The 26,427-nt window shown below is 41.5% G+C and overlaps 3 protein-coding genes across 7 annotated transcripts in view; 2 read left to right on the plus strand and 1 right to left on the minus strand.

Moving 5' to 3' along the window:
• Positions 1 to 26,427, plus strand: part of LOC696244 (acyl-coenzyme A synthetase ACSM2B, mitochondrial) — a 130,941-nt gene that overhangs the window by 80,813 nt on the left and 23,701 nt on the right. The window lies entirely within an intron of this gene.
• ACSM1 (acyl-CoA synthetase medium chain family member 1) overlaps positions 1 to 26,427 on the plus strand; it is a 58,269-nt gene that overhangs the window by 30,691 nt on the left and 1,151 nt on the right. For both annotated transcript variants that reach the window (XM_001089283.5, XM_077986442.1), the window contains 5 exons: positions 10,687 to 10,810; positions 14,149 to 14,229; positions 14,764 to 14,865; positions 23,550 to 23,677; positions 25,294 to 25,393. In XM_001089283.5, the coding sequence (XP_001089283.1) occupies positions 10,687 to 10,810; positions 14,149 to 14,229; positions 14,764 to 14,865; positions 23,550 to 23,677; positions 25,294 to 25,393 (535 nt within the window). The remainder of the gene's footprint in view (positions 1 to 10,686; positions 10,811 to 14,148; positions 14,230 to 14,763; positions 14,866 to 23,549; positions 23,678 to 25,293; positions 25,394 to 26,427) is intronic.
• The window catches only part of THUMPD1 (THUMP domain containing 1), a 67,342-nt gene continuing 43,182 nt past the window's right edge, over positions 2,268 to 26,427 (minus strand). Inside the window, exon 9 of one of the 2 annotated variants that reach the window (XR_013410832.1) lies at positions 2,268 to 4,155. The gene's annotated coding sequence lies outside the window, so the exon portion shown is untranslated. Of the gene's footprint in view, positions 4,156 to 10,420; positions 10,553 to 26,427 lie in introns of those variants that run through there. The other variant, XR_013410831.1, reaches the window with a different exon arrangement.

Raw genomic sequence — 26,427 nt, forward strand, 5'->3', positions numbered from 1 at the left:
ACACATAAATATATGATGTATTAGGCATGCTGGTAGAAGCACATTGTATAGACTCATAAAGACCTTTTTCTTTTTGCCATTTTAAAAAATCTTACCCTAGGCAGTTGTCAGCTAAATAGCCTTAAATTTGCATATGAAAGGCAACTCAGGTGAAATCAGATAGTAAAATTTACATCATAAGGTACAAAGAGAAAGTCTGGTATGCTAGAGGGAAACTAAAATGGATTCAATTGCCAGTTGAACATGAAATTATAGAAGCCTATGATAAAGGCCTTTAAATGCACACACACACACACACACACACACACACACAAAGTTCCCATAGCTATTACTTCAGTACTTTAGCCATGGGATAAATACAACTTTGCCAGCTTGCAAAAAACAGATCCAAACGGTGGTTTTTATCTCAGTAGAAAAGTAACAGCACATTTAAAGCAGGCAGAAAAGAAAATAGAACCTAGGTACTCTATAGTTTGCAGGTCGACCTTAGGAATCTTTTTCCTTAATGTAAATGTGCACGAAGACCATATTACTTCTATTTTATATAAACTCTGGCAAGTAGAGATGTCATAAAACCTACAGAGTGCCCAGAAAAGGATCATTCTCCTTGTTTTCTCCTTATTCTTAGATTTGTTTCTCACTTTTTTTTCTTCTTAAAAGGAGGAACTGAGCTGTAGCCTAGGGTTTTTGTGTGATGGATCAATGTGTGAGGGTTTTTGTGTGATGGATCAATGTGTGCTGCTTGTGGGCAGGACTCCACAGTGTATCACCACTGAGTCATTCCTGCCCTCCCAGGTGTCTGGGTTTCTCTCTCCAGAGGTCTATGACCTCTGAGAGGGCTCAAAACCCTGGGTGATCAGCCCTTATATGCATTTGCTGGATGAGCAATTTTAAATTAATTTTTGTTGGGGATTTCCCTGTAGGGCTGCTGCATGTTGGGGAGGGTCAACCCCCCAGACACTCCCACAAGGCCCTTGGTCACCCAGGGTACATTTTTGACTAGGAGGAGCAAATGCCCTTTCTCTTTGGAGCTAAAAAATTCAGTCTGTCATTTATCTATGAAAACAACAGTTCAGTTCCTTAAGCAAATGCGCACGGATGAACCAAATCAAGATAAATTTTAGGAGAAAAAGCAAGAGAGAATTCCATGTAGAATGCAGCTCTGAACTAGAATAAGGATCCTGAAACAACAACTTCCTAGGAGAATACCAACTCAGAATAAATCAAGGACCATCAACCAAAGGGAGGTCTGGGGTTCAGGAGGACTTACCAGTTCCACCGGAGGAGAAGCTCAAAGTCAGGTAGGCTTCAGTGGGCCCTGCTGGTACCTTAGCTCTGAGTTTGGGCAACTCCTTTGGGGTCCTGAGTCTTATCTGAGGCCCCATGTGTTTGGGCACCAAACTATTGTTGACAAAGAGTGAAACTCTGTAAAATATGTTTAGAGATTTATTCTGAGCTAAATGTGAGCAACCATGGCCTGTGACGCAGCCCTCAGGAAGTCCTGAGAACATGTGTCCAAGGTGGTCAGGGTGTAACTTGGTTTTATATATCTGTGGGATACATGAGACATCAATCAAATACATTTAAGAAATACATAGATTTGGTTCAGAAAGGCAAGACAACTTAAAGTGGAAACTTCCAGGCTATAGGTAAATTTAAACATTTTCTCACTGACAATTGATTAAGTTTATCTGAAGACTTGGGATCAAAGGAAATGTTCAGGTTAAGATAAAGGATTGTGGAGACCAAGTTTTATTGTGCAGAGGAATCTCTCAGATAGCAGACTTCAGAGAGAGAGAGAGCAGGTTGTAAAATGCTTCTTACTGGACTTAAAAGGGTGCCTGTCTCTTAGTTGATTATCTCCTGGATATGGAAAGGAAAGAAAGAAAACAAAGGGGAAAGGGGATTTCCTATAGAATGTGGACTTTTCCCACAAAAGACTTTGCTGGGCAATTTCAAGATATGGCAGAGAAATATGTTCTGGGGTAAAATATTTTTATTTTCTTCCTTGTCTCGTAATGCTATGCCAGAGTCAGATTGGAAAGTAAGTCATGATATAAAGGGTTAAATAAAACCCATCTGATGAGAATTTATGGTTTGTAGGGCATGACTCCCCAGACCCTTTAGGTAGGAATTTGGCCAAGATTAAAAAACAAAAACAAAACAAAACAAAAAACAGAACTTAGTCCTCACTACCAACATTCTGTGAGGGCCATAGGCTCTTGGACCCCTAAAGTTTCACTATAAAATCACTGACATGAGCCAGATTGACTAACAGGAGAACAATATTGCAAATTTATTTAACATGTATGCATGGGAGCCTTCAGAATGAAAACCCAGCCTCTCAATGATTTACAGAAATGTTTATACTGTAAACCAATACTAAGATAGGCTTCAATCAATGTAGAGGTAATTTTGCCATGGTTAAGGACATGCCTGTGACACAGCCTCAGGAGATCTTGAGAACACGTGCCCAAGGTGATTGGTTTACAGCTTGGTTTTATATGTTTTAGGGAAACATAAGACATCAGTTAATATACATAAGGTATATATTGGTTTGGTCCAGAAAGGTGGAACAACTCAAAGCAGGGGCTTCCAGGTCATAGAAGGATTTTCTGATTGGCAATTGGTTGAGTTTATCTAAAGACCTGGGATCAATACAAGAGAGGGTTAGGATAAGGGATTGTGGAGATAAAAGCTTTTATTATGCAGATGAAGCTTCCAGGTAGCAGGCTTCAGAGAGAATAAATTATCTTAAGGTCTCTGTTTTAATGTTAATGCTGGTTAGTTGTGCCTGAATTCCATAAGGGAGGAGGGTATAATGAGGTACATCCAATCACCCAATTCCATCATGGCCAGACCTCCTGTCTCAGGTTAACTTTAGAATGCCATTGACTGAGAGGAGGGGTCCATTCAGTTGGCTGGGGGTGCTTAAAATTTCATTTTTGGTTTACAGTACCATCCTGAGGCTACAGAAAAGAATGCAGACTGAGAGCATGGCCAGAAACAGGTTATATTGGTAAATCAGGTTGAGTGGCAAGAAAGGTTGAGAGAGAGAGAAAAGAAGAACATTAGCTAGCAAAGCTGGCCTTGTTAGATACATGAAGACTCCTTCAGAGAGAATAGATGGTAAATGTTTCTTTTCAGACTTTTAAAGGTATCAGATTCTCAGTCTCTCCTGGATGTGAGAAAGGCATAGAAATGTTGGGGTTATCAGACCCAACACCAGGTGGTGGGGGCAATGAAGTCTGGCGGAGTCAAAGGATTGAGAAAAAGACAGTTTGAGAAGTCAAATGGGACCAGGGAGGCCATCGCGACTGTGGAGGATGCAAAGGCCCTGAGCTCAGGAAGCCCATGCTATTTATTGGTAATCCAACAAAGAAACAGGTGGTGAGAATGAGGAGGTCAAAAGGGCAGGCACATGATCTACAGCTGTGATGGTTTAGCATTTATAAGGAACATGTTCTGCTACTTGAGATAATGGGAATACAATCAATCTAGGAGCCTAGGAAGGCTAGAAGCAAGGAGTCAGCAAGTCTAGACACATTCCAGAGGACATTATGTCGGACATGCAAGCCTTGCCTCAGCTTTCTTCCCAACACTCAGCTTTTTCCCAACATGCCCCCTTTCTCTTTTTTGTAAAAGAGAAGGTATAATTATTACTATCATTATTACTAGCATAAAAGGTGACCTCTTTTAATTGAGCAAGGCAATTATAGGCTGTGCAGCCTTTAATTGCCAGTTGGTGATCCAGCTTCATTTTTCTTAGCCCTTATTCAAACTGGAGTTACTCTGGTTTGAATGCTTCCCACATATCTCCCCTTTCCCTTATTACAAGAGGACCCTTAATCCTAGGGGTTGCAGAAGGATGAAGGTCCATCTTCTGTAACTTCATGCTGAATAGAGGTGATAATATTCCTGCCTAACTATTAGGGTCTCTTGTATTCAGGGTAGAAAGGAACTGAGTCGGAAAGCATTGGTCCATTAAACATCCATGACTCTGGTCGGTCTTCGTTCCTTCTTCACATTCAGATTCAACTGGCTCATGGCTCGTACTGGGGGAACCCGGTCCATGGTTGGAATCCATGGGTCCCTTCAGTCTCCCATTCCATGGTCGCACACATCTTGAGGGCATCCACATGGTTCATTCATCTACTGCAAAAACACAAGCATACCCTCACCTCCATGTTAGTAAATCTACTGACACAGAGGCAAAAACTTTTGTGGCTGTAGCCGGGAGGCCACTGATAATGAGAAACAGGCCCCTTGTAACAGAAGGCACAGGCAAAGCAAATTGAGGCTTTTCAAACCTTCAATTTGCACTGTACAGGTGGGTCCACTAGATGCTGTGGCTTATGAAAGATCTTCAGATGTTTGGTGGGCACCCACACAGGCACCCGATTGTCACCTGGAGAGACACAAGCAAATTCTCTTTGCCATAAAATTATCTTTAGGCAGGGATTGGAGGAAGTAGATTCAGAGGTAAGGAGAATTTGGGGGCCTAATTGCTCCCTGATGTTTGATAGGTGTTCCCTCGGAAGTTAGGAATTCCCTTTCACTCCATATTGCTGTGTGGGCATAGAGGACTAGGTAAGCATACCTATATACGTATATATATTTACCCTTTTTCCTTCTCCTAATTCTAGTGTATAATGGCACCTGCTTTTGCTAGGATGTCTCTCCCTAACAAAGGAGTGGGGCCTTCAGGTATAATTAGAAAAGCATGTGAAAAGAGTAAAGTTCCCCAGTCACAACTTAGGGGCTGGGAGAAGTATCTAGTGGCTTCCTGTCCTAGGACTCCTCGGATAGTGAGAGATCTGGAGGACAGTTGTCTGGGACAGGAGGGTAAGACTGAGAAGGCCGCGCCAGTGTCCAGGAAACAGTTAACCTCCTGGCCCTCAATGGTCAAGCATACCTGGGGAGGGTGATGGCATGGGCTGGCACTTGCCCCAGGCACCCTCAGTCCTGCTGCTGGATCATCTGGTCAGTGGCTTCTGACTCAGAGGACCTTCGTCCCCTAGAGCAGTGGGCCTTCCAGTGATTGCCTTGACATAAGGGGCATGGACAAGGGGGCAGTTTATTTCTAGTCAGACAACCTTTTTTAAAGTGTCCTTGTAGACCGCACTGGAAACAAGCCCTATTAGGCATTCGATTTGCCCAGTCTTTCCCTTTTTCAGAGCCTCCAAAGTCCTCTTGCCTGAAGGCCGTGACTAAAGTAGTGGCCTTTTCTTTTTTTTTTTAACCCCGTTTGTCCCATTCCACCTGCTCCTGATCGCTATTATAAAAAACCAAGGTTGCCAAGTTCAATAGGGTTTCTAAGTTTTACTCTGGGCCTAAGGCAGACTTTTGAAGTTTTTTCTAATGTCTGCAGCTGACTGAGTGATAAACTTATCCTTTAAGATTAGTTGGTCTTTAATAGAGTCAGGTGACAGAGAGGTGTGCCTCCTCAATGCCTCCCTTAGTCTCCCCAGAAAGACAGTAGGATTTTCTTCCTTTCCTTGTATTATAGTGGACATCATTGAATATTTCATAGGCTTCTTCCTAGTTTTCCTTAGTCCTTCCAGCACGCAAGTTAGCAAATGTCTGTGGCACCAATCTCCATGTTCTGATTCTGCGTACCAGTGAGGGTCTACACTGAGAACTGCCTGCTGGCCTGTGGGGAATTTTTCTCTTTCCTGTTGTCATCCTATCATTGACCTGACTGAGATACCAGAGATCATCAAACTCTCAGGCTGCAGTTATGGCGGCACTTCTCTCATTTGGAGTTAGTGTCTCATCTAGCAGTAACATTATATCTCTCCATGTCAGATCAAAGGATTGTCCTAACCCTTGTAAAACATCAATATAACCATCAGGGTTATCTGAGAATTTACCTAGTCTATTTTAATTTGTTTCAAGTCTGAGAGGGAAAAAGGTACATACACTCTGACTGGCCCGAATTCTCCAGAATACATCTTAGGGGTGTTTTGGCTTGTGGGAAAGTTTCCCATCTGAATAAAGAACATAGGGATGACAGCACCCCTAGTCATTTTCTGATGAGCATTAGTCCTAGAGCATCCTCTGTGGTCATAATACTTACTCCTTTCCAAGATGCATAACCACCCATGGACCTCTGCTTATCAGATTAGTTATGCTCACCGATGTAGCAGTCCTGCACCTGTTTTCCTGCCTTTCTTGACAACAAAGAAAGGGGTCCAGGCTGCTGGATTCTAGTGGTCTTTTACCAGCATGCCCAACATTGCCTTTGCACTCAGAGGTGAGTTCTAGAGCTGGGCTAGGTTCCTGAGTATTTCATAACAACCCAGCTACCCCATCAAGATGCACTCCCATAAACAACTGTCCTTATGCAAATTCATTTCAGAGAGGATGTAGGTAACCTTTTGAGTCAGGATTGAGATAGAGTTGTTTTTTTTTTTAAGATAACCACTTTTCCAAAGTGAACTTCCTTTATGTCTGTGGACTAAACTGTCTAAGGCCACAAGACTAGAAGTTAGGATAATACATGTTACACCGTTAACTTTTAGCAAACTTTACTTCTGTTTAAACCCTTGTAAGTTTGGAATTTCAATTATCCTTTGCTGTCTATAAGACCTTGTTTAGTCTAAATTAACTTAGAATTGGTATAGATGGTTCCTTCCTGGTTCTGTACTTTAAGGCTTGACGGAGTGCAAACAGCTTGCATGTTTGAGCAGACCAATTATTAGGCAATTTTTCTAACTCTGCTTCTACAAGAGTTTCCCTATCAATTACTGAATACCCATTGTGTGTGTGTGTGTGTCTGTGTGTGTGTGTGTGTCTGTGTGTGTGTGTGTGTGTGTGTTTCCTCAATCACATGGGAGGAGCCATCTATTGTCCTGTCCTGAATGGAGTTCCTGCTAGGTCTGGTCGGCCCTCTGTATGGTAATTAAGATTTAATTCCCTCGTTAGGAAATCTGCTGGGTTAAGGGAATTTTCAGTGGTTAATGTTAAATCACCTTTTCCTCACAGAATATCCCCAGACTTTAAGATTTTTGAGTTAGTAAGCTACATTTTTGCTTTTTTTTTCTTAGGATAGCTCTGAACTGGTGAGGTGTGCTCACAATGAGGTTTCTTCTAAAAGAAAGTTATTTGTCTACTTTCTTCTGCTAGGAAAGCAGTTGCTGCTACAGACTGAATGCAATTGGGCCATCTGTGGGTTACTGGGTTAGGATTTTTGATAGGAAGGCTACTGGTTGTCAATGGTCTTGAGAGGTGAACCCAGCTGGACTTCTGGGTTGGGTGGGGACTTGGAGAACTTTTGTGTCTAAAGGATTTTGTGTCTAAAGAATTGTAAATGCACCAATTAGTGCTCTGTGTCTAGCTAAAGGATTGTAAATGCACCAATCAGCACTCTATAAAATGGACAAATCAGTGCTCTGTAAAATGGACCAATCAGCAGGATGTGGGCAGGGCCAAATAAGGGAATAAAAGCTACTGGAGCCAGCCAGGCAACCCACTCAGGTCCCTTATGCTGTGGAAGCTTTGGGCTTTCGCTCTTCACAGCAAATCTTACTGCTGCTCACTCTTTGGGTCCACACTACCTTTATGAGCTGTAACACTCACCACGAGGGTCTGTGGCTTCATTCCTGAAGTCAGTGAGACCATGAACCCACCAGGAGGAACAAACAACTCCAGATGTGCCACCTTTAAGAGCTGTAACACTCACTGCAAAGGTCTCCAGCTTCACTCCTGAAGTCCTCAAGACCACAAACCCACTGGAAGGAAGAAACTCTGGACACATCTGAACATCTGAAGGAACAAACTCCAGACACACCATCTTTAAGAGCTATAACACTCACTGCAAGGGTCTGCAGATTCATTCTTGAAGTCAGCAAGACCAAGAACCCACTGGAAGGAATAAATTCCAGACACATTTTGGTGACTACGATAGGTGCTCACCTATCACCAAGTGGTGAGCACCATTGAACCCCTTTTGCTTGCTATTCTGTCCTATATTTTTTTAGAATTTGGGGGCTAAATATCAGGCACCTGCCAGCCAGTTAAAAGCAACTGGCGTGGCTGCCGGACTAAAGACACAGGTGTCAGGCTTTCTGGGAAAGGGCTCTCCAACAACCCCCAACTCTTCGGAGTTGGGAACGTTGGTTTGCCTGGAACCGGCTTCCACTTTTCCTGTACTTCTGGGCTGAGCCAAGTGTCGACAGAGAGGAAAGCTATTCAGCTCCAGGGTTCCAACAACAGGTTGGTTGACCCTGGGGCCATGAGCAGAACTCTCAAAGTCATGTGCTTTTGGACTACACCCTTGTTTACACTGACAACAAGGTAGTATTGGAGTGTTATAGGGTCACGGAGAAGACCTTCAATTATCAATTATAGGTCTTAAATGTATCCTGGTTTTAAAGGAATAGGGTACACTACTTTTTCTTTAATTGCTCATATATCTCTTTCTCTTTCTCTCCTTTGTAGGTGGATTTTGGAAACACAGTGGAAGGATGTTCACTCGTTGCCCCCATTTCCACTATAGGAATATGTGCCTCCCTTTAACTTACTCAATTCGTTTTCATCCTGATTTGTTATGTTGTCATAGACCCAGTTCCAGTTGTTAAAGTACTGGGTTATCAGTTCTAAGGCCCTGGACAAGGATCCAAGGCTTGGAGATTGTATTGCAGTGGGGTTAAGCTGGGTAGAAATTGGAGAGGAGAAATCTTAAAAGGAAAGGTGGTCCAATTAGCTATATTCTGTCCTCCCTGCTGGATTATAGTTATAGGAAATTGCCATGCTTCAAGGTCTCCCTTGGCTCTAGCCTTTTGAATAGAATTTTGTATAGCACCACCAATTGCTCCAGGTTTTAATGTTGCAACTACAGGAGCAGTAAGTTTTGTAGCTATTTCATCTTCTCACCCATTAAGAGGAGAGAGAGGAGGTGGCCCTTCACTTAATTCAGCAGGTGGAGTCGATGGGCTAGTAAAACATACTTTTTTCAGTTTCCCTTTCTTTTCTTTAATTTCCTCCATTTCCTGTTCCTCACATTCAGAATCTGAGGTTAGTTTTTTACACTTGTCCTCCTCTTCCTCATCTGAATCTGCCTTATCATCTGTTTGAAATGATTCAAGAGCTGCTTTTATTAGCACCTACAATGACTAAACTGAGACTGGAATTTTTGCTCCATCTTTATATATTTTTTAAAAATCTCTGCCAATTCTCTCCCATTCATCCACCTCCATAGTCCCTCGTTCTGGGAACCATGGGTAAAACTGCTTTACTGCACTAAAGAGTGATAACAAATTCTGAGTACTGACTTTCACTCCCCCTCTTTGTAATAAATGCCTTGAGAAATTTAAATAAGCAGAATGTCTGCTTTCACTTTGTCCCATTGTTACACTGGTTCTTCTGAGCCCTCAGCTTTCCTGCCAAGTTTCTTTTAGACGTCCTTGGGTGTCCTTTGATGATGCGTCCTCCTATTTCACGTGCTCTAGCATTTCTTCACCAGGGTCTTCATTGCCCCATGTTGGGCAGCCAGGAATGTTGGGGTGATCAGGCCCAACACCAGGTTGTGGGGGCAACGAAGTCCGACAGTGTCAAAGGACTGAGAAAAAGACAGTTTGAGAAGTAAAGTGGGACCAGGGGGCCATTGTGACTGTGGAGGCTGTGAGGGCCCCAAGCCCTGGGAGCCCATGCTATTTAGTGGTAATCCAACAAAGAAACAGGTGGTGAGAATGTGGAAGTCAAAGGGCAGGTGCATGATCTACAGTTGTGATGGTTTAGAATTTATAAGGAATATGCTCTGCTACTTGAGAATACAAGGGGAATACAATCAATCTAGGAGCCTAGGAAGGCTAGAAGCAAGGAGCCAGCAAGTCTAGACACATTCCAGAGGACATTATGTCAGACATGCAAGTCCTGCCTCAGCTTTCTTCCCAACACTCAGCTTTTTCCCAACAGAGAGGGCAGGGCATTGCTGCATTAATAGATATTCTCTACAGATGTACATTTTCCCCCATAAAAGATGGCTTTGCAAGGGCACCTCTATTTGCTAGCCAAGTGGCAGCCATTTCAAAATATGTCAAAGAAATATATTTTGGGGTAAAATATTTTAATTTTTTCTGTTCACATCAGCCTTTTCTCTTTTTTTCTGAAATTTCTTCTGTCAGGGCTGTTCTCTGTAACACTTCTCTCTGTCTCTTTCCCTACACTCAGCTCAATCTGCTCTGATGTCCTGAGCAATTCATTTCCAACCCCTAACATGCATTCCCCATTCAGAAATACAAAAGCCCGTTAGTTAGCACAGTGTAGGCTCCATAAAAGAATATATGGTTCTATTATCACCCTAGCATGTCCTTAAGATCTCATCCTTTACCCCATTATGATTATAAAAATGTCCTCCTTAGCTATACAGAATGCTTCCCCAAGATGAGTTCTGATAAACACACAGTTCTCCCTCTTGTTACATTAATATTCAAATTTAATCCAAACATTCCAAATTGAACACAATAGCCTCACCACCACCCAACCCCCCGCTGCCAGAATAGTTCACAGGGACTGCAGGAGTGAGTGATGTCCATTTGGTGATGGTCATCTGTAAAATGACCAAAAGGCAAATAAGAAAGTGAGGAACTAGAAGGATGAATGATCTGAGTGACAGACCTAAGAGCTCTGAATGCACAGAGCCGGGGTGGCTCACCAATGCCTGGCACCTTGTCTTCCTCTAAGTATCAGGTTCCCTGCCCTGGAGCACTGCTGTACTGGTGGGGAGGTCCTGTGGCCCAAGGACCAGGAGGAGTGGAAAAGACGGACGGGCCTTCTGCTCTACAATGTCTATGGGCAGTCAGAAACGGTAGGTGGTGCAAACCAGGAAGTATCTGAGACAGGTCTCAATTAATTTAAAAGTTTATTTTGCTAAGGTTAAGGACATGCGCCTGGGAAACAGGTTTGTGCCTTTCTCCAACGATGATTTTGAGGGCTTCAATATTTAAAGGGGAAAGGGCAGATATTGGAGGAAAAGGAAGAAATTTTTTTTTTTTTTTTTTTGAGACGGAGTCTCGCTCTGTCGCCCAGGCTGGAGTGCAGTGGCCAGATCTCAGCTCACTGCAAGCTCCGCCTCCCGGGTTCATGCCATTCTCCTGCCTCAGCCTCCCGAGTAGCTGGGACTACAGGCGCCCGCCACCTCGCCCAGCTAGTTTTTTGTATATTTTTTAGTAGAGATGGGGTTTCACCGCGTTAGCCAGGATGGTCTTGATCTCCTGACCTCGTGATCCGCCCATCTCGGCCTCCCAAAGTGCTGGGATTACAGGCTTGAGCCACCGCGCCCGGCCAGGAAGAAATTTTTTAAAGGTGTGGGCAGATACGAGGCAAATGGTTGCATTCTTGTGAGTCTTTGATCAGCTGTTTACATGTGAGAGAAGAGTAGAGGAAGAGTCACTTGCACATTCATCTAGATCAGTGAATCTGCATTTTTACATAAGATAAACATAAGTCAGAGAAAGCAATTGGGTACGCATTTGTCTCAGGAGAGCAGAGGGATGATTTTGAGTTCTGTTCTTTGTCCGATACCTGTGAAGATGAGCTATCAATGTCAGGTTGAAATTTAACAGAACTGTTTTACAATAATGATCTTTGGGGCCCACAAGGAATTTTTTAGTGGGAAAATTGCAGGGGAGGCATGTGGTTTTGTTTTGTTTTTTATCTTTTTAGCTCTTATTTAGGAATAAAATGGGAGGCAGTTTCAACTGATGCAGTTCCCAACTTGAGTTTTCCCTTTGGCTTAGTGATTTTGGGGTCCTGGGATTCGTTTTCCTTTCAAAGTGGACAGGTCCCTTCTGGATGGTCATGATATGCTCAGCGACTGAGCCCAGCAGATGTGCTGAATTATGCCACATGTGCGGGACACAGCCCCATCGCATGCACAGCATTGTTTGATGCCAACCAGAGGTTCTAGAGTTCTAGGCTAATTTGTCCCAAATCTATCTGCAGAAAGAAAATGTACAACTCATCATCTTACCACAGGACCAATGTGCTGAAAACTCTTGGACAAAACCTTAAAAAGGGGTCTAAGGCTGTTTTAACACTGTCCCTGTGGTCAGCTCAGAGGAGCCACAGAAGGTGGGTGGGATAGGAGACTCTCTCCAGCAACATGGAGACCACCTCCTCCAGCAAGTACTGTCAGCTCCACTAACCCTCCCTAGGGCTGCAAAGGCAAGTGGAAGCTGGCTCCAAAAGTTCCTTGCTTGGTATTTAGGAGGACAACTCACAGGTTTGACTGTGGAATACTAGCAGGGTGGATAAGGGAGCAGATACTTTCTGTATATACCAAACACATATACACACAAACAGTGTCATTCCAGAGTATCACTGAGCTGCCAGGTGGTTGGGGCATTTAGAATACTATGCATGTCCGGAAGTTCAAGGACCTCATCAGTTACAGTGTGGGTAAGCATCTCTTCCAACACATTTGCAATCCATTTCCAATGTTGGACAGAGCCACTTTCCCCCTCTGCCTCCATTATCCCTCTAGCACATAGAGGATGACTGCTATCCCAGGCCCTGTGCAAAATTATTATTTTAGTGCCAACTCACATACTCAACTGACATTATTTTGCAAAAAAGTATAATAGCAATTCAGTTAATTTGTCTGCTTCCAGACCTGAAAAATGGTGACACTTTGGGCCTATGTTTGAATGGCCTACGGGTCATATTTGGACAAGGAGGATGGTGGGCCAGGACAACACACTACATCCATGACTCCAATATTTGCAGCACTAGATGGTGCTTAATTTCTCAAAACACTTTCACATCTGTTCATTCATGTGTGCAACGTTTTCCACATGCCTAGAGTGTGAGCAGTGATGTGGCAGTGGGCAAAGATCTTCCTATCCCAGGAGCACAGACCTGGGTCCAAGTCTCCGCTCTGCCAATTATAGCTTTAAGACCATCGGGATCCTATGTATGCTTTCTCACCTCAGCTCCCCCACCTTTAAATGGAAATTATAGTGCCAATCTTAACAGATTGTGATAAGGTAAATAAAAAGAAGTATATAATGCTCTGGCTGCTGTCTAACCTGTAGTATATGCTCACATTGCAGCTGCTGTGGTCCTTGCTATTTTTGATGGGTATTGTTCCAGATGTTGGAAGCTCAGGGATGAATAAGGCAATCTCTATTCTTGGGATGCTCACTATCTACTGAAGGAAACAGACAAGCAAAAATAATTATAATGCCCTGTGGGCTGCAATGGAAGTATGGGAGAAATGCTTCAGAAAGAGAATCTTTCCCTTGACTCCTCTTGGAGCTTGAGTAATAGCCAGTAGTCATCATTCATTGAACACATGGTGTGTGCCTTGTATTATGCAGAATTTTCCATATGCTTACAAGCACTCTGGGAGGTAAGTGTTATCATTATTGCCCTTTGATGGAGGAGATCAAGAGGAGATCAAGAGGGATTAATTGGCATGCAGTTAGTGTGTGGTGGAGTCAAGATTCAAACCCTCATTGGTCTGAATGTAAAGCATGCAGCTATAGAAATAAATATACTTGTGAGAACAATAAAGGAGGAATCAAGTTCATCAGGAAGACAGATGAAGATAGGGCAGTGCTAACAGAGAGAACAGCACAAGCAATCCAGACAACCTCCACACACACTGAGGCATCCTGCAGGGTGAGATTCACAGGCCTCTTCCTACAGGTTACTGATGACAAAGGCAACATCCTGCCACCCAGCACAGAAGGAAAAGTTGGCATCAGGATCAGTCAAGAAGTTGTGGCAGAATCCTTATCACTACTTAACAGCCCCACATAAATGTTTGTTATATAGACTAGTGGCCTTCCCATAGCAAACTGACACATGCCTGTTCAATGGTGGGCATGCCCCACATTACATGCCCACAGCCAGGAGAATACCCTGTTTCCTCTTTCTTTGCTTCCCCATTGGATTCTGTAGACTCTGCACTTAGTACAGAGCCAGACCACACTGGTTGCAGAAAATGACTGTGGAATAGAGTTGGGTCAACACCTTGAGCCTAGACCCAGGCTTTCCAGCTTCCCTACAAGGGCTCTTTGTGCAGCATCCATTGAGCGGAATACTACATCTCTGAGCAGGGGATGCTGTGTATGATTCTGGCTGCTTTGTGATCAGCCTGACCTCTCTGATCAACACAAATCTTCTTTCTTTTGTGAACAGGGAATAATTTGTGCCACCCTCCGGGAAATGAAGATCAAGCCGGGTTTCCTGGGGAAGGCCAGTCCACCCTACGACGTCCAGGTCTGGTCCTAAGGGCATTCATTGGCAGGGAGCAGTTAGGGCTCAGTGGGGGTTGGACAATTTGACACCAGGTGACAACACCAGCCACACTTCTCTGCCCCAGTCATCCTTCCTCCTGTCTTCTCATTTTTCCCTTCAGTCTCCTATGGAGGTCTTGGTTGAAAACTGCATTATTGTGGGCAGGAACACCACTCACCCTAGCAGCTGGGGCATCACACACAGTGGGTAGGAAAGAATACCTAGAAGCTGCACTGGCAGCCCTCTCTAGCAACTGGTGCTTTTCATTTTTCTTGATCAGTGTTTTCCAACTTGAAGACACATTGGTGACATCTACTAACCCATGAAACATAGACCCTTGGCTTGAGTTTCACATTTGCTTCTTTTAAAGGCTTTTAATAGTTTTATTCCATTTTCTGATGTTTCTTCCATTATTTTATCCACACTGGTGTTCCATGCGTAAGCCAGACAGTGCTTGGGTGGGACAGAAGGGCTGGGGTCTCCTGCAGGGTACGATTCACAGGCCTCTTGCTACAGGTCATTGATGACAAGGGCAGCATCCTGCCACCCAACACAGAAGGAAACATTGGCATCAGAATCAAACCTGCCAGGCCTGTAACCCTCTTCATGTGCTATGAGGTAATGACCCCCCATCTGCCACCATCATGATCCCAAGGATCCCGACAGGGAGCTCTGCATCGTGAGGCTTCTTCAAGTCTTCTTTTATTTGCTCCAACTCAATGAAATGAATGAGTTTTCATTCAACTCGAAGCTCACAGTGCACTTCCCCATCCTTTCCTGTCGTAACCCACCTGGGACTTTTGGGCTGACGGGGTAGAATGAAGACTGGCTTCAGAACCATCAGACTTGCGTTCCAATGATCTACTGTAGTCAAGAATATAGGCTTTGACTGGATTCAAATAATATCATCTCACTTACCAACAACATAGTGTAAACAAATCACTTATCCTCGCTGAGCCTCCAGGGAACTCTATTATCCAATTTTACAGAGAGAAAAGCTGTAGATAAAAAGCATCGCACTTCCTCTGCACATCAAATACATAGTAGGTTTAGGATTTTAAAAAATTAGTAACCCAGAGATTATAGAAAACTGAGATGGATTATAAGGAAACCTGCTGAAAGTCCTGATCAAATAAGCAATGGCCCTCCCAGGATAGGAATGGCCACAAAGAGGAAAATCTTAGCTTCCAATATTGGCCATGGAAGGATGACCAGACCCTGAAATTGATTTCAGACTTCATCTCCTTTCTCCAAAGACACTTCACTGGCAGCTGTCCTGGTGTCACTGCCATCCTCACACTGTGGTTTCAAGGCAGCGATGGTTTCTTTGTGATACTTTGACCAAAGGGGAACCTACAGGCCTTAATTAGCCTTAATTCTCAGCAGCACAATTTAAGGTTGGATAAAAGAAAAATTAGGCCAGGCGGGGTGGCTCACACTTGTAATCCCAGCACTTTGGGAGGCCTAGGCGGGTAGATCACAAGGTCAGGAGTTTGAGCTCAGCCTAGGTGACACAGTGAAACCCCATCTCTACTAAAAATACAGAAGATTAGCTAGGCATGGTGGCACGCACCTGTACCCCCAGCTACTTGGGAGGCTAAGGCAGGAGAATCACTTGAACCGGGGAGGCAGAGGTTGCAGTGAGTCAAGATTGCACCACTGCACTCCAGCCTGAGCGACAGAGCTAGACACCATAAAAAAAGAAAGAAAGAGAGACAAAGAAAGAAAGAAAGAAAGAAAGAAAGAAAGAAAGAAAGAAAGAAAGAAAGAAAGAAAGAAAGAAAGAAAGAAAGAAAACAAAGAGAAAGAGAGAAAAATTAAACATGGGGTAACATATATATATTATACAATGTCCAGGCAACTTTGAGAACCACAGATATATATCTGCATATTACTATCATTTCAGGAGATTTTTTAAAAATAGTAGTACTTGGATCCAACCAGAGATTATGGTTGAGCTGAAATGGGGATAATCCAAAGCAATATTTAGAGAAAAAAGAAAAAAACAAGGTCTTGCTCTGTCGCCCAAGCTGGAGTGCAGGAGCGTGATTAAAGTTCACTGTAGCCTGGACCTCCTGAACTCAAGTGATATTCCCAGCTCAGCCTCCCAATTAGCTGGGACCATGGGCAGGTACCACCATGTCCAGTTAATTTTTTTATTTTTTGTAGAGATAAGGTCTCACTATGTTGCCCAGACTAGTTTCAAACTCCTGGGCACAAGTAAACCCCCTGCCTCAGCCTCCCAAAGTTCTGGGATTACAAGCATGAGCTATTGAACCCAGCTAATTTTTTTTTTGATTGAGCATGACATATTTTATTTTCCAAAAGTGTCCTAACATATACCCACACCTACATGTCCATGAAATGTTAGGCTTCCTCCATTGAGACTTCTTTGGGTTTTTATCCCTTGTTATTTATATAAAAGTATTACAGAATTACCATGAGACCCAGCAATTCTACTTCTAAGGCTATATACTCCCAAGAAGTGGAAGCAGGAACTTGAACAGATATTTTATTTTTTACTTTATATTTTATTTACGTAAAATATAACATAAAATTACTCTTTTCACCATTTTTGAGTGTACAATTCAGTAGTATCAAAGTCACAGTGTTGTACAGCCATCACGATTACCCATCTTCAGAAAATGTTTACCATCCTAAACAGAAATTCTGCTCAAAAAACAGCATCTCACTGCCCCAGTCTCCAGTATGTGATAACCTCTAACCTACTTTTTAAAATATATGAATTTGCCTATTTTAGGTTCCTCATATAAGTGAAATTATACATCATTTGCCCTTTTGCGTCTGGCTTATTTCACTTAGCATAACGTTTTCAAGTTTCATCTATGTCTTAGCATGTAACAAAATATCATTCCCCTATAAATCTGAATAAAAGTCCACTGTATGTATATAATACATTTTGTGTACCCCGTCATCTCCTAATGGGCATTTTGGTTATTTCCATATTTTGCTTATTGAGAGTATTGCTGCTATGAACGCTATTGTTTAAGTATCTGTTCAAGTTCCTTCTTCCATTTCTTGGGAGTATAGACCTAGATGTGGAATTGCTGGGTTCCATGGTAATTCTATGCTGAACTTTTTGAAAAAAATTACCAAACCACTTTCACAATGGCTCCACCATTTTACATTCCCACCAGAAAATTTTTTATCCATTTTGAGTTAACTTTTGTATGTGTTGTAAGGCAACTTCATTATTTTGCAAGTGGACATTGAAGTTTCCCAACACTATTTGTTGATGACTGACTTTTCTCCATGGACTGGTTTTGGCATGTATAGTTAAATCAATTGATGATATATAGGAGAGTTTCTTTCAGGACTCTCTATTCTATTGCAATGGTCTATCTATCTTTATGCCAATACCACATAGTTTTTATTACTGTAGTTTTATAGTAAGTTTTGAGATCAGTGTGAGTTTTCCAACTTTATTATCCTTTTTTAAAATTTTTTATTTACTTATTTTTTTGAGACCAGATTATGAGACTGGCTAATTTTGTATTTTTAGTAGAGACAGGTTTCTCCATATTGCCCAGGCTGGTCTTGAACTCCTGGCCTCCAGCGATTCACCTGTCTTAGGCTTCCCAAAGTGCTGGAATTATAGATGTGAGTAACCACGCCTGGCCTTTATTCACCTTTTTAAATATTGTTTTGACTGTTTGGGGTCCTTTGAGATTCTCTCCGCATTTTAGGATAGGTATTTCTAGTTCTGCAACAACAACAAAAAAGCCATTGGGATTTTGATAGGAATTGTGTTGAATCTGTAGATAGCTTTAGGCAGTATTGTCATCTTAATATTAAGTCTCCAATAAATGAGTATCATATGTCTTTTAATTTGCTTATCTGTTCTTTAATTTTCTGTAGTAACGTTTTATAGTTTTCAGGGTACAAGTCTTTTGTCTCCCTGATTAAATTTATTACTAGCACTACTGTCTTGTATTCTTTTTGATGCTACTGTAAATAGAACTGCTTTCTTAGTTTCCTTTTTGGAGTTTTAATTTTTAGTGCACAGAAACACAGTTGAGTTTTTGTGTGTGTATGGATTCTGTTTTTTACAACTTTACTGAATTTATTTATTAGCTTTAACCTTTTTTTTTGAGTGTGTAAAATTCTTAGGGTTTTCTATATATGGTCATGCCATCTGCATACAGAGATAATTTTACTTCATCTTTCCAATTCAGATGCCTCTTATTTCTCTTTCTTGCCTAATTGATTTGGCTAGAACTTCCAGGACTATGTAGAACAGAAGTGGTGAAAGCAGGCATCCTTGTATGTTTGGTCTTAGGAGAAAATCTTTCCAATTTTCACCATTGAGAATAATATTAGCTGCCGATTTTTTATATGTGGCCTCATCATGTTGAGGAAGTTTCCTAGTTTATTTAGTGTTTTTACCATGAAAGAGTATTGAGTTTTCTCAAGTGCTTTCTCTGCCTCAATTGAGAGAAAACCATGTGGTTATTTTCTTTTCATCCTATTAATGTCATTTATTATATTTGTTGAGTTTTGTATGTCGAAACAGGAATAAATCCCACTTGGTCATGATGTATAATCCTTTTAATATGTTTCTGGATTTGGTTTGCTAGTGTTTTGCTGAAATTTTTGCATCAGTATTCATAAGAGTTATTGGTCTATAGTTTTCTTCTCTTGTAGTGTTTGTCTGGCTTTGGTGTCAGGGTAATGCTGGCCTCATAGATTGACTTATAAAATTTTTCCTTTTCTTTAATTTTTTAAAAGAGTTGGAAGAGGATTGGTCTTAATTCTTCTTTAAATACTTGTCAGAACTCATCAGTGAAGCCATCTAGCCTAGGCCTTTTCTCTGTTGGAGGGTTTTGTTTACTAATTTTACCTCCTTATGAGTTACAGATGTATTCAGAGTTCTATTTCTTTGTGATTCATGTTTTTGGTAGATTGTGTGTTTCTAGTAGTTTTTCCATTTTATCTAGGTTATCAAACCTTTTAGCATACAATTGTTCATAGTATTCTCTTATAATTCTTTTCATTTCTGGAAAATCTTAGTAATTTTAATCTTCACTTTTTTATTAATCAATCTAGCTGAAGACTTGTCATCTCTTCAAAAGAAATAACTTTCGATTAAGTTTTCTTTGTTGTTTTTCTATTTACCATTTTATTTATATGAACTCTAATCTTTATTTCCTGCTTCTGCTGTGCTTGGGTTTAGTTTGCTGTCCTTGTTCTGATTCCTTAAAGTGTAAGGTTTTCGTTTTGAGATCTTCTTTTTTAACATATGTGCTGAAGACTGAATGTTTGTGTCTCCCCCAAATTCATATGTTGAAATCCTAACCCCCAATGTAATATTTGGAGATGATTATATCATGAGCATGGAGTCCTCATGAATGGTGTTAGTTCCCTTTTTATTTTTTATTTTAGTAGTTTTGGTGGTACAAGTGGTTGTTGGTTACATGGATAAGTTCTTTAGTGGTGATTTCTGAAATTTTAGTGCATCCATCACCTGAACAGTGTGGTCTTTTATCCCTCACCCCCTTGCCAACCTTCCCCTCTAGTCCCCAAAGTCCATTATATCATTCTTTGCCTTTGTGCCTTCATAGCTTAACTCCCACTTACAAGTGAGAACACACGATATTTTGTTTTCCATTCCTGAGTTACTTCACTTAGAATAATGGCCTCTGGCTCCTTCCAAGTTGCCACAAAAGACATTATTTCACTGCTTTTTATGGCTGAGTAGTATCCCATGGTGTATATATACAACATTTTCTGTATCCACTCGTTGGTTGATGGGCACTTTGGCTGGTTCCATATCTTTGCAATTGCAAATTGTGCTATAAACATGCATGTGCATATGTCATTTTCATATAATGACTTTTCTTTGGGTAGACACCCAATAGTGGGATTGCTGGATTGAATGGTAGTTCTCCTTTTAGTTCTTGAAGGAATCTCTATACTATTTTCCATAGCAGCTGTACTAATTTACGTTCCCACCAGCAGTGTTAAAGTGTTCCCACAACCATGCCAAAATCTATTGTTTTCTGATTTTTCAACTATCGCAATTTTTGCAGGAGTAAGGTAATATCTCATTGTGGTTTTAACTTACATTTCCTTGATGATTAGTGATATTAGTGCTCTTTAAAAGGCAACTCCGGTAAGGTTCTCCAGAAGAGTCCCATTCTCCATGTGAGGCCACATCAAGAAGACAGCCGTCTATGAACCCTCACCAGACACCAAGTTGGTTGGTGACTTGATCTTGGATTCCCAGCCTCCAGAGCTCTAAGAGATAATATCTATTGTTTATAACCCACCCAGTGTATGGCATTTTGTTATAGCAGCCTGAATAGGCTAAGACAGTATGAGTGTAAATTACCTTCTTAGCACTGTGTTTGCTACAATCTATAAGTTTTAATATGTTGTGGTTTTTATTTCATTTGTCTCAAGATAATTTCTAAATTTCCTTGTGGTGTCTTCTTTTTTAGTTAAGAGTATATTGTTTGATTTTTCAAACATTGGAAAAATTTGTGATTTTTTAAAAGTTTTCCTTCTGTTAATTCCTTTCATGTGACTTGATAAGATGCTTTGTATAATTTCTGTCTCTTAAAGATAAGTTTAATACTTATCTTCTGGTCCATCCTTGAGAATGTTCCATGTGCACTTGAGAAAAATGTGTGTTGTCCTGCCATTGGATGGAGTTTCCTGTATATGTCTGCTAGGTCCAATTAATTTATGGTGTTGTTCAAGTCCTCTATTCTCTGATTGATCTTCTGTCTGGTTTTTCTACTCATTATTGAAAGTGGTATATTAAATTCTCCAGCTATTGCTGTAGAACTGGACACTTCTTCTTTAAATTCTGTCAATGTTTGCTTCATGCATTTTGGGGCTCTGAAGTTTATTGCCTATATGTTTATGATTATCGTATCTTCTTGGTGAATTGATCCTTCCATTAATATATAGGATCATTTTTTATCTTTTGCAATTGTTTTTGACTTAAACTTTATTTTGGCTGGGCATGGTGGCTCATGCCTGTAATCCCGGCACTTTGGGAGGCCGAGGCAGGTGGATCACTTGAGGTCAGGCGTTCGAGACCAGCCTGATCAACGTGGAGAAATCCTGTCTCTACTAAAAATACAAAAGATTAGCCAGGCATGGTTGTAGGCGCCTGTAATCCCAGCTACTGGAGGTGGAGGTTGCGGTGATCTGAGATCGTGCCTTTGCACTCCAGCCTGGTCAATAAGAGTGAAACTCTGACTAAAAAAAAAAAAAAAAAAAAAAAATTTCCTGTCGAATATTGGTATAACAACCCACAACCCAAGCTCTCTTTTGGTTACTATTCACAGGGAATATATTTTTTTCCATCCTTTAACTTTCAACGTATTTTGGTCTTTTTTTTTTTTTTTTTTTTTTTTTGATGGAGTCTCCCTCTGTTGCCAGGCTGGAGTGTAGTGGTGCGATCTCAGCTCACTGCAACCTCCAACTCTGGTTCTGGTTCAAGTGATTCTCCTGCCTCAGCCTCCCTAGTAGCTGGGATTACAGGCAGGCACCACCATGCCCAGCTAATTTTTGTATTTTTAGCAGAGACGGGGTTTCACCATGTTGGCCAGGATGGTCTCCATCTCCTGACCTCGTGATCCACCTGCCTCAGCTTCCCAAAATGCTGAGATTATAGTTGTGAGCCACCGCACCCAGTGGAATTCGTGTCTTTAAATCTAAAATGAGTCTCTTGTAGATAGTGTATATTTGGATAGTGTTTTATTATCCATTTAGCCAGTTCCTTCCTTTGGATTGGAAAGTTTACTCCACTTACATTTAAAGTAATTACTGATAAGGAAAGACTTCTACCATTTTGCTATTTGTCTTCTGTGTGGTTTAATATTTTCTGGCCCTCATTTCCTTTATAACTGCCTTCTTTTACATTTAGTTTCCTTTTTGTAGTGACACATTTTTTTCCCTTCTGATTTTCTTTTGTTTATATTCTATAGATATTTTCTTTATGATTACTATATTACATACAACATCCTAAGGTTGTAACAATCTAATTTGAATTAACACCTGCTTAACTTCAATTGCATTAAAAAAAAAAATCTACTCCTGTACGGTTCTGTCTTCCATTTATGTTGTTGATGCCACCTTGTACCTCTCAACTCAGTCCACAAAGGCACTCACATTGATCTAATATCACAAGTGGAAAACAGTATTACTTGTCATAAACAGAAGGCATTTATAACCATAACTATAGGCTTAAAAAAAATGATTTTCTCATAGTCTACCTAAATCCTATTCTCATTGAAAGCTCTGATCCTGAAGCATGGCTTCCTCTTGAGACTTCCAGAGAGTTCAAAGCATATCAGCACTAAAGTAAGAATCAACTTGATATACTCAGAACAATCAGAAGTGAATCCAAAAAGGGATGTAATTTGATGTTTTTAAAATGTTTTTTTCAGGTAGCTCTTAAAACCATTTCATGTTCCACAAGAGGTATTGCTTAGGGATCAAGTGAATCGGTCATGAAGCAAGAATGAAATTCAAATATCAGCCCTCTCAGTGAGCAGCTGAGTGACTTTGAGCAGGCAAAGGTGCCTCCCTCAAGCCTAGGTTTTTTTCTTATTTAAAATGGGCTACAAAAAAAGTGCCAGCTTCACACAAAAACAGGTATGTAAATGTACATAGCAGCTTTACTCAAAATCGTCAAAACCTGAAGACAACAACCCAGATGCCTTTCAACAGGTAAATGGTTAAACAAAAACTGAGCTACATCCATAACATGGAATACTGTTCAGCAATAAAAAGGATCAAACCATCTGTGCACACAACTCAGATGAATCTCTAGGGAATTATGCTGAGGAGAAAAAAAAAAAAAGTCCCAAACAGTTATATGCTGTATGAGTCTATTTATATAACATGCTTGAAACAACAAAATTATAAAAATGGAGAACAAATTAGTTGTTAGCAAGGGGTCAGGGATGTGGAGAGGAGAGGAAGGGGGAACGAGAGGGAGGTGGGTGTAGTTTTAAAAGAGCAGCATCAGAGACCTTCCTGATGAGGTGGGGAAGGCACAGTCCTACATATGCGATAAAGCTGCATAAAACTAAATACACACACACACAAGTGAAATGGGAGATCTGAAGGCTGGTGGATTGTATCATAGAGCAGTGGCATGCATCATACACTACGTGTAATGAAAACAGACTCAGAGAGATGGCAAAACTTGCCCAGGTACCAAGTAGAAACAGAAGCAGAATTCAAACCCAGATTGGAACCCAAAGTTGTGACTCATCACCTCTAAATTCACTGCCTTCAACAAAGAAGCTCTCTTTTTGCAGGGTAACCCAGAGAAGACAGCTGAAGTGGAATGTGGGGACTTCTTCAACACTGGAGACAGAGGAATGATGGATGAAGAAGGCTACATTTGTTTCCTGGGGAGGAGTGATGACATCATTAATGCCTCTGGGTAGGTGTGGCTGATGCTGGGCTGGCTGTTGTTGCTGTCACATGCCTCATGGAATCTTGCTTACCTAGACATTTTTTCTTGCATTGGTGATGGGACCCCCAGCCTAAATCTGAATAGAGCCATGTCTATGGTGCCCTGATTGCAAAATGAAGTTCAAGAGGGTCTGGACGAGGAGCCATAATAAGACATTGTGCAATTTAAAGTGGGGTATGGGGAATGGAATTGAGAAGGGAGACTATCTTGGTCTCCTAGGTTCAGGGAGCCTATTTCATGTTTGTGCCCCTCTAGTGCAGCACCAAATGTCACAGGGCAAACATAGTAATAATAATAGCTAACCTTTAGTTATTGTTCATTATTATTATTATGAATATATTTGCTATTAATCTATGAGCATAATCTATTAGGAATAGATTAATAAATCTATTATTATAAAATTATTTATTAGTATAAATATATTATTCATTGTAACTATTTAGCTAACCTAGAGTACTTACTATGTGAAAACACTGTCCTTAATGCTTTATATAACCCACCTCTCAACTCTGGATGGGAGATGTGATTATTATCCCTGTTTTACTAACGAGGAAAGTGGGTCACTGACCAGCGAGAAAATTTGCCTAAAGACTCAAAGATAGCACAGGATGCAATCCAGATTTGAACTGAGGTAGTCTGGCTCTGAGCCCCTGTCCCTAACCCCTACATGATTTTTTAAAAGGCACATTACACTACAGTAACAATTTTTCTTGGATATTTTAGAGAAATTGATGGGATTTTTTTTTCTTTTCTTTTTTCGAGACAGAGTCTCGCACTGTCACCCAGGCTGGAGTGCAGTGGCTTGATCTTGGCTCACTGCAACCTCTGCCTCCTGGCTTCAAGCGAGCATGTCCAGCTAATTTTTATACTTTTAGTAGAGATGGGGTTTCACCATCTTGGCCAGGCTGGTCTCGAACTCCTGACCTCAAGTGATCCTCCTGTTTCAGCCTCCCACAGTGGTAAAATTACAGGTGTGAGCCACCACGCCCAGCCTGGATGGGATTTTTTTTTTTTTTTAATTTCTAAAACATGATGTAATAGAAATTTACACAGGGAGTAGATTTTAAGTGCTCTTACCACAAAAGAAAAAAAGAAGGCAATTGTGTGAGATGATGGATATGCTAGTGTGCTTGAGTGTTTTAATCACGTTACTGTGTATATGTACATCAAAACATCATGTTGTAAGCCTTAAATATATGTAATAAAAGACGAAAATCCTGCTGATGCAATGGGAAATAGTATGCAGAATTTGCATGAATGTTTAAGACCAAGTTTGAGGCTTCCAAGAGATTTCGTGTTAGGGGAAGTTGCTTGGGCCAAGCCCGGAGGAGACAAAACATTCTCCCTCCTCCATCAATACAGGCAGTGAGGCAAGAAGCCGGGAGCACCAGAGTCTTGTATTTCTCAGCCTATAATGTCCAGCTCTTTACACTTTGGGCCCATGACACAGACAAGTCAGGCGTCTCTGGCTTCCTATGACCTCCACCCTCTGTGCCAAAGGAAGCTGCGACTCCAAAGCAGGAGATCTGGGGACTTGGTTCACCCCAGCCCCGGCATCTGCCTCAGAACCCTTCATCCTCCAGGTATCGCATTGGGCCCGCAGAGGTTGAGAGTGCTTTGATGGAGCACCCAGCGGTGGCGGAGTCAGCCGTGGTGAGCAGCCCAGACCCGATTCGAGGAGAGGTGAGGAGAACACAGAGAGCATCATGTCTGCGCGTGCGCACTAGGAAAGCAGGTGCAGGGGAAACATCCAGGCTTTACCTGTGCAGCCTTAGTGGAAGGGCACAGTGTGCATGTGCACTTACATGGTGTGGTCACCAGGGGGCACTGTGGACTCTCTGTGGCTCTGAATGAAAGGATGCCAGATACTATTTAATGAGCTCTTATATATACCAAATCACTTAACTCTCACACAATGTAGTAATCTAAGAACACTTATGCTTTTTATAGATGAGGAAAGAGAAGCAGAAGGAGGTTAAGTAACCTGTCCACATCACGCAGCTAGTAAGGGGTGGAGGCCGAATGGCATCTCAGCAATGTGGCTCCAGAACATACATGCATTTGTATATTGAAAAGTATTATTAGGCCAGGCACGGTGGCTTATGCCTGTAATCCCAACATTTTGGGAGGCCGAGGCGGACCGATCACCTGAGGTGAGAAGTTCAAGACCGGGCTGGCCAACATGGTGAAACTCCATCTCCACTAAAAATACCAAAAACTTAGCCAGGCATGATGGGGGCAAGTGGACGGAACCGGGGGTGGGCACCTGTAGTCCCAGCTACTTGGGAGACTGGGGCAGGAGAATCGCTTGAACCTGGGAGGCCAAGGTTGCAGTGAGGCAAGATCGCACCATTGCACTCCAGTCTGGGCGACAAGAATGAAACTCCATCTCCAAAAAAGAAAAAAAAAGTCTTTATTGATCACCTTCTATATGTGAGGCCTTGTGCAATAAAATATGGATAACACTGCTAATATAAAAATAATAAATTGCCAGTAATTATGAAATGCCCATTGGGTTTCTGGCTCAGAATTACATATATAATAACAGTAAAAATGATGAAAATATTGATGACAGGAGTAATAAATGTAAACTAGCTGGATGTTTTATATGTATTATCTCCTGGAAGCTTTAAAGAAACCAAATGAAGAATGGAGCCTTTATTGTCCCCATTTCACAGAAAAGGAAACTGAGGTTCAGGAGAGGTCAAATAACTTTT

The sequence above is a fragment of the Macaca mulatta genome, chromosome 20, assembly GCF_049350105.2.
Source record: "Macaca mulatta isolate MMU2019108-1 chromosome 20, T2T-MMU8v2.0, whole genome shotgun sequence".
In the NCBI taxonomy this organism is placed as follows: domain Eukaryota; kingdom Metazoa; phylum Chordata; class Mammalia; order Primates; family Cercopithecidae; genus Macaca; species Macaca mulatta.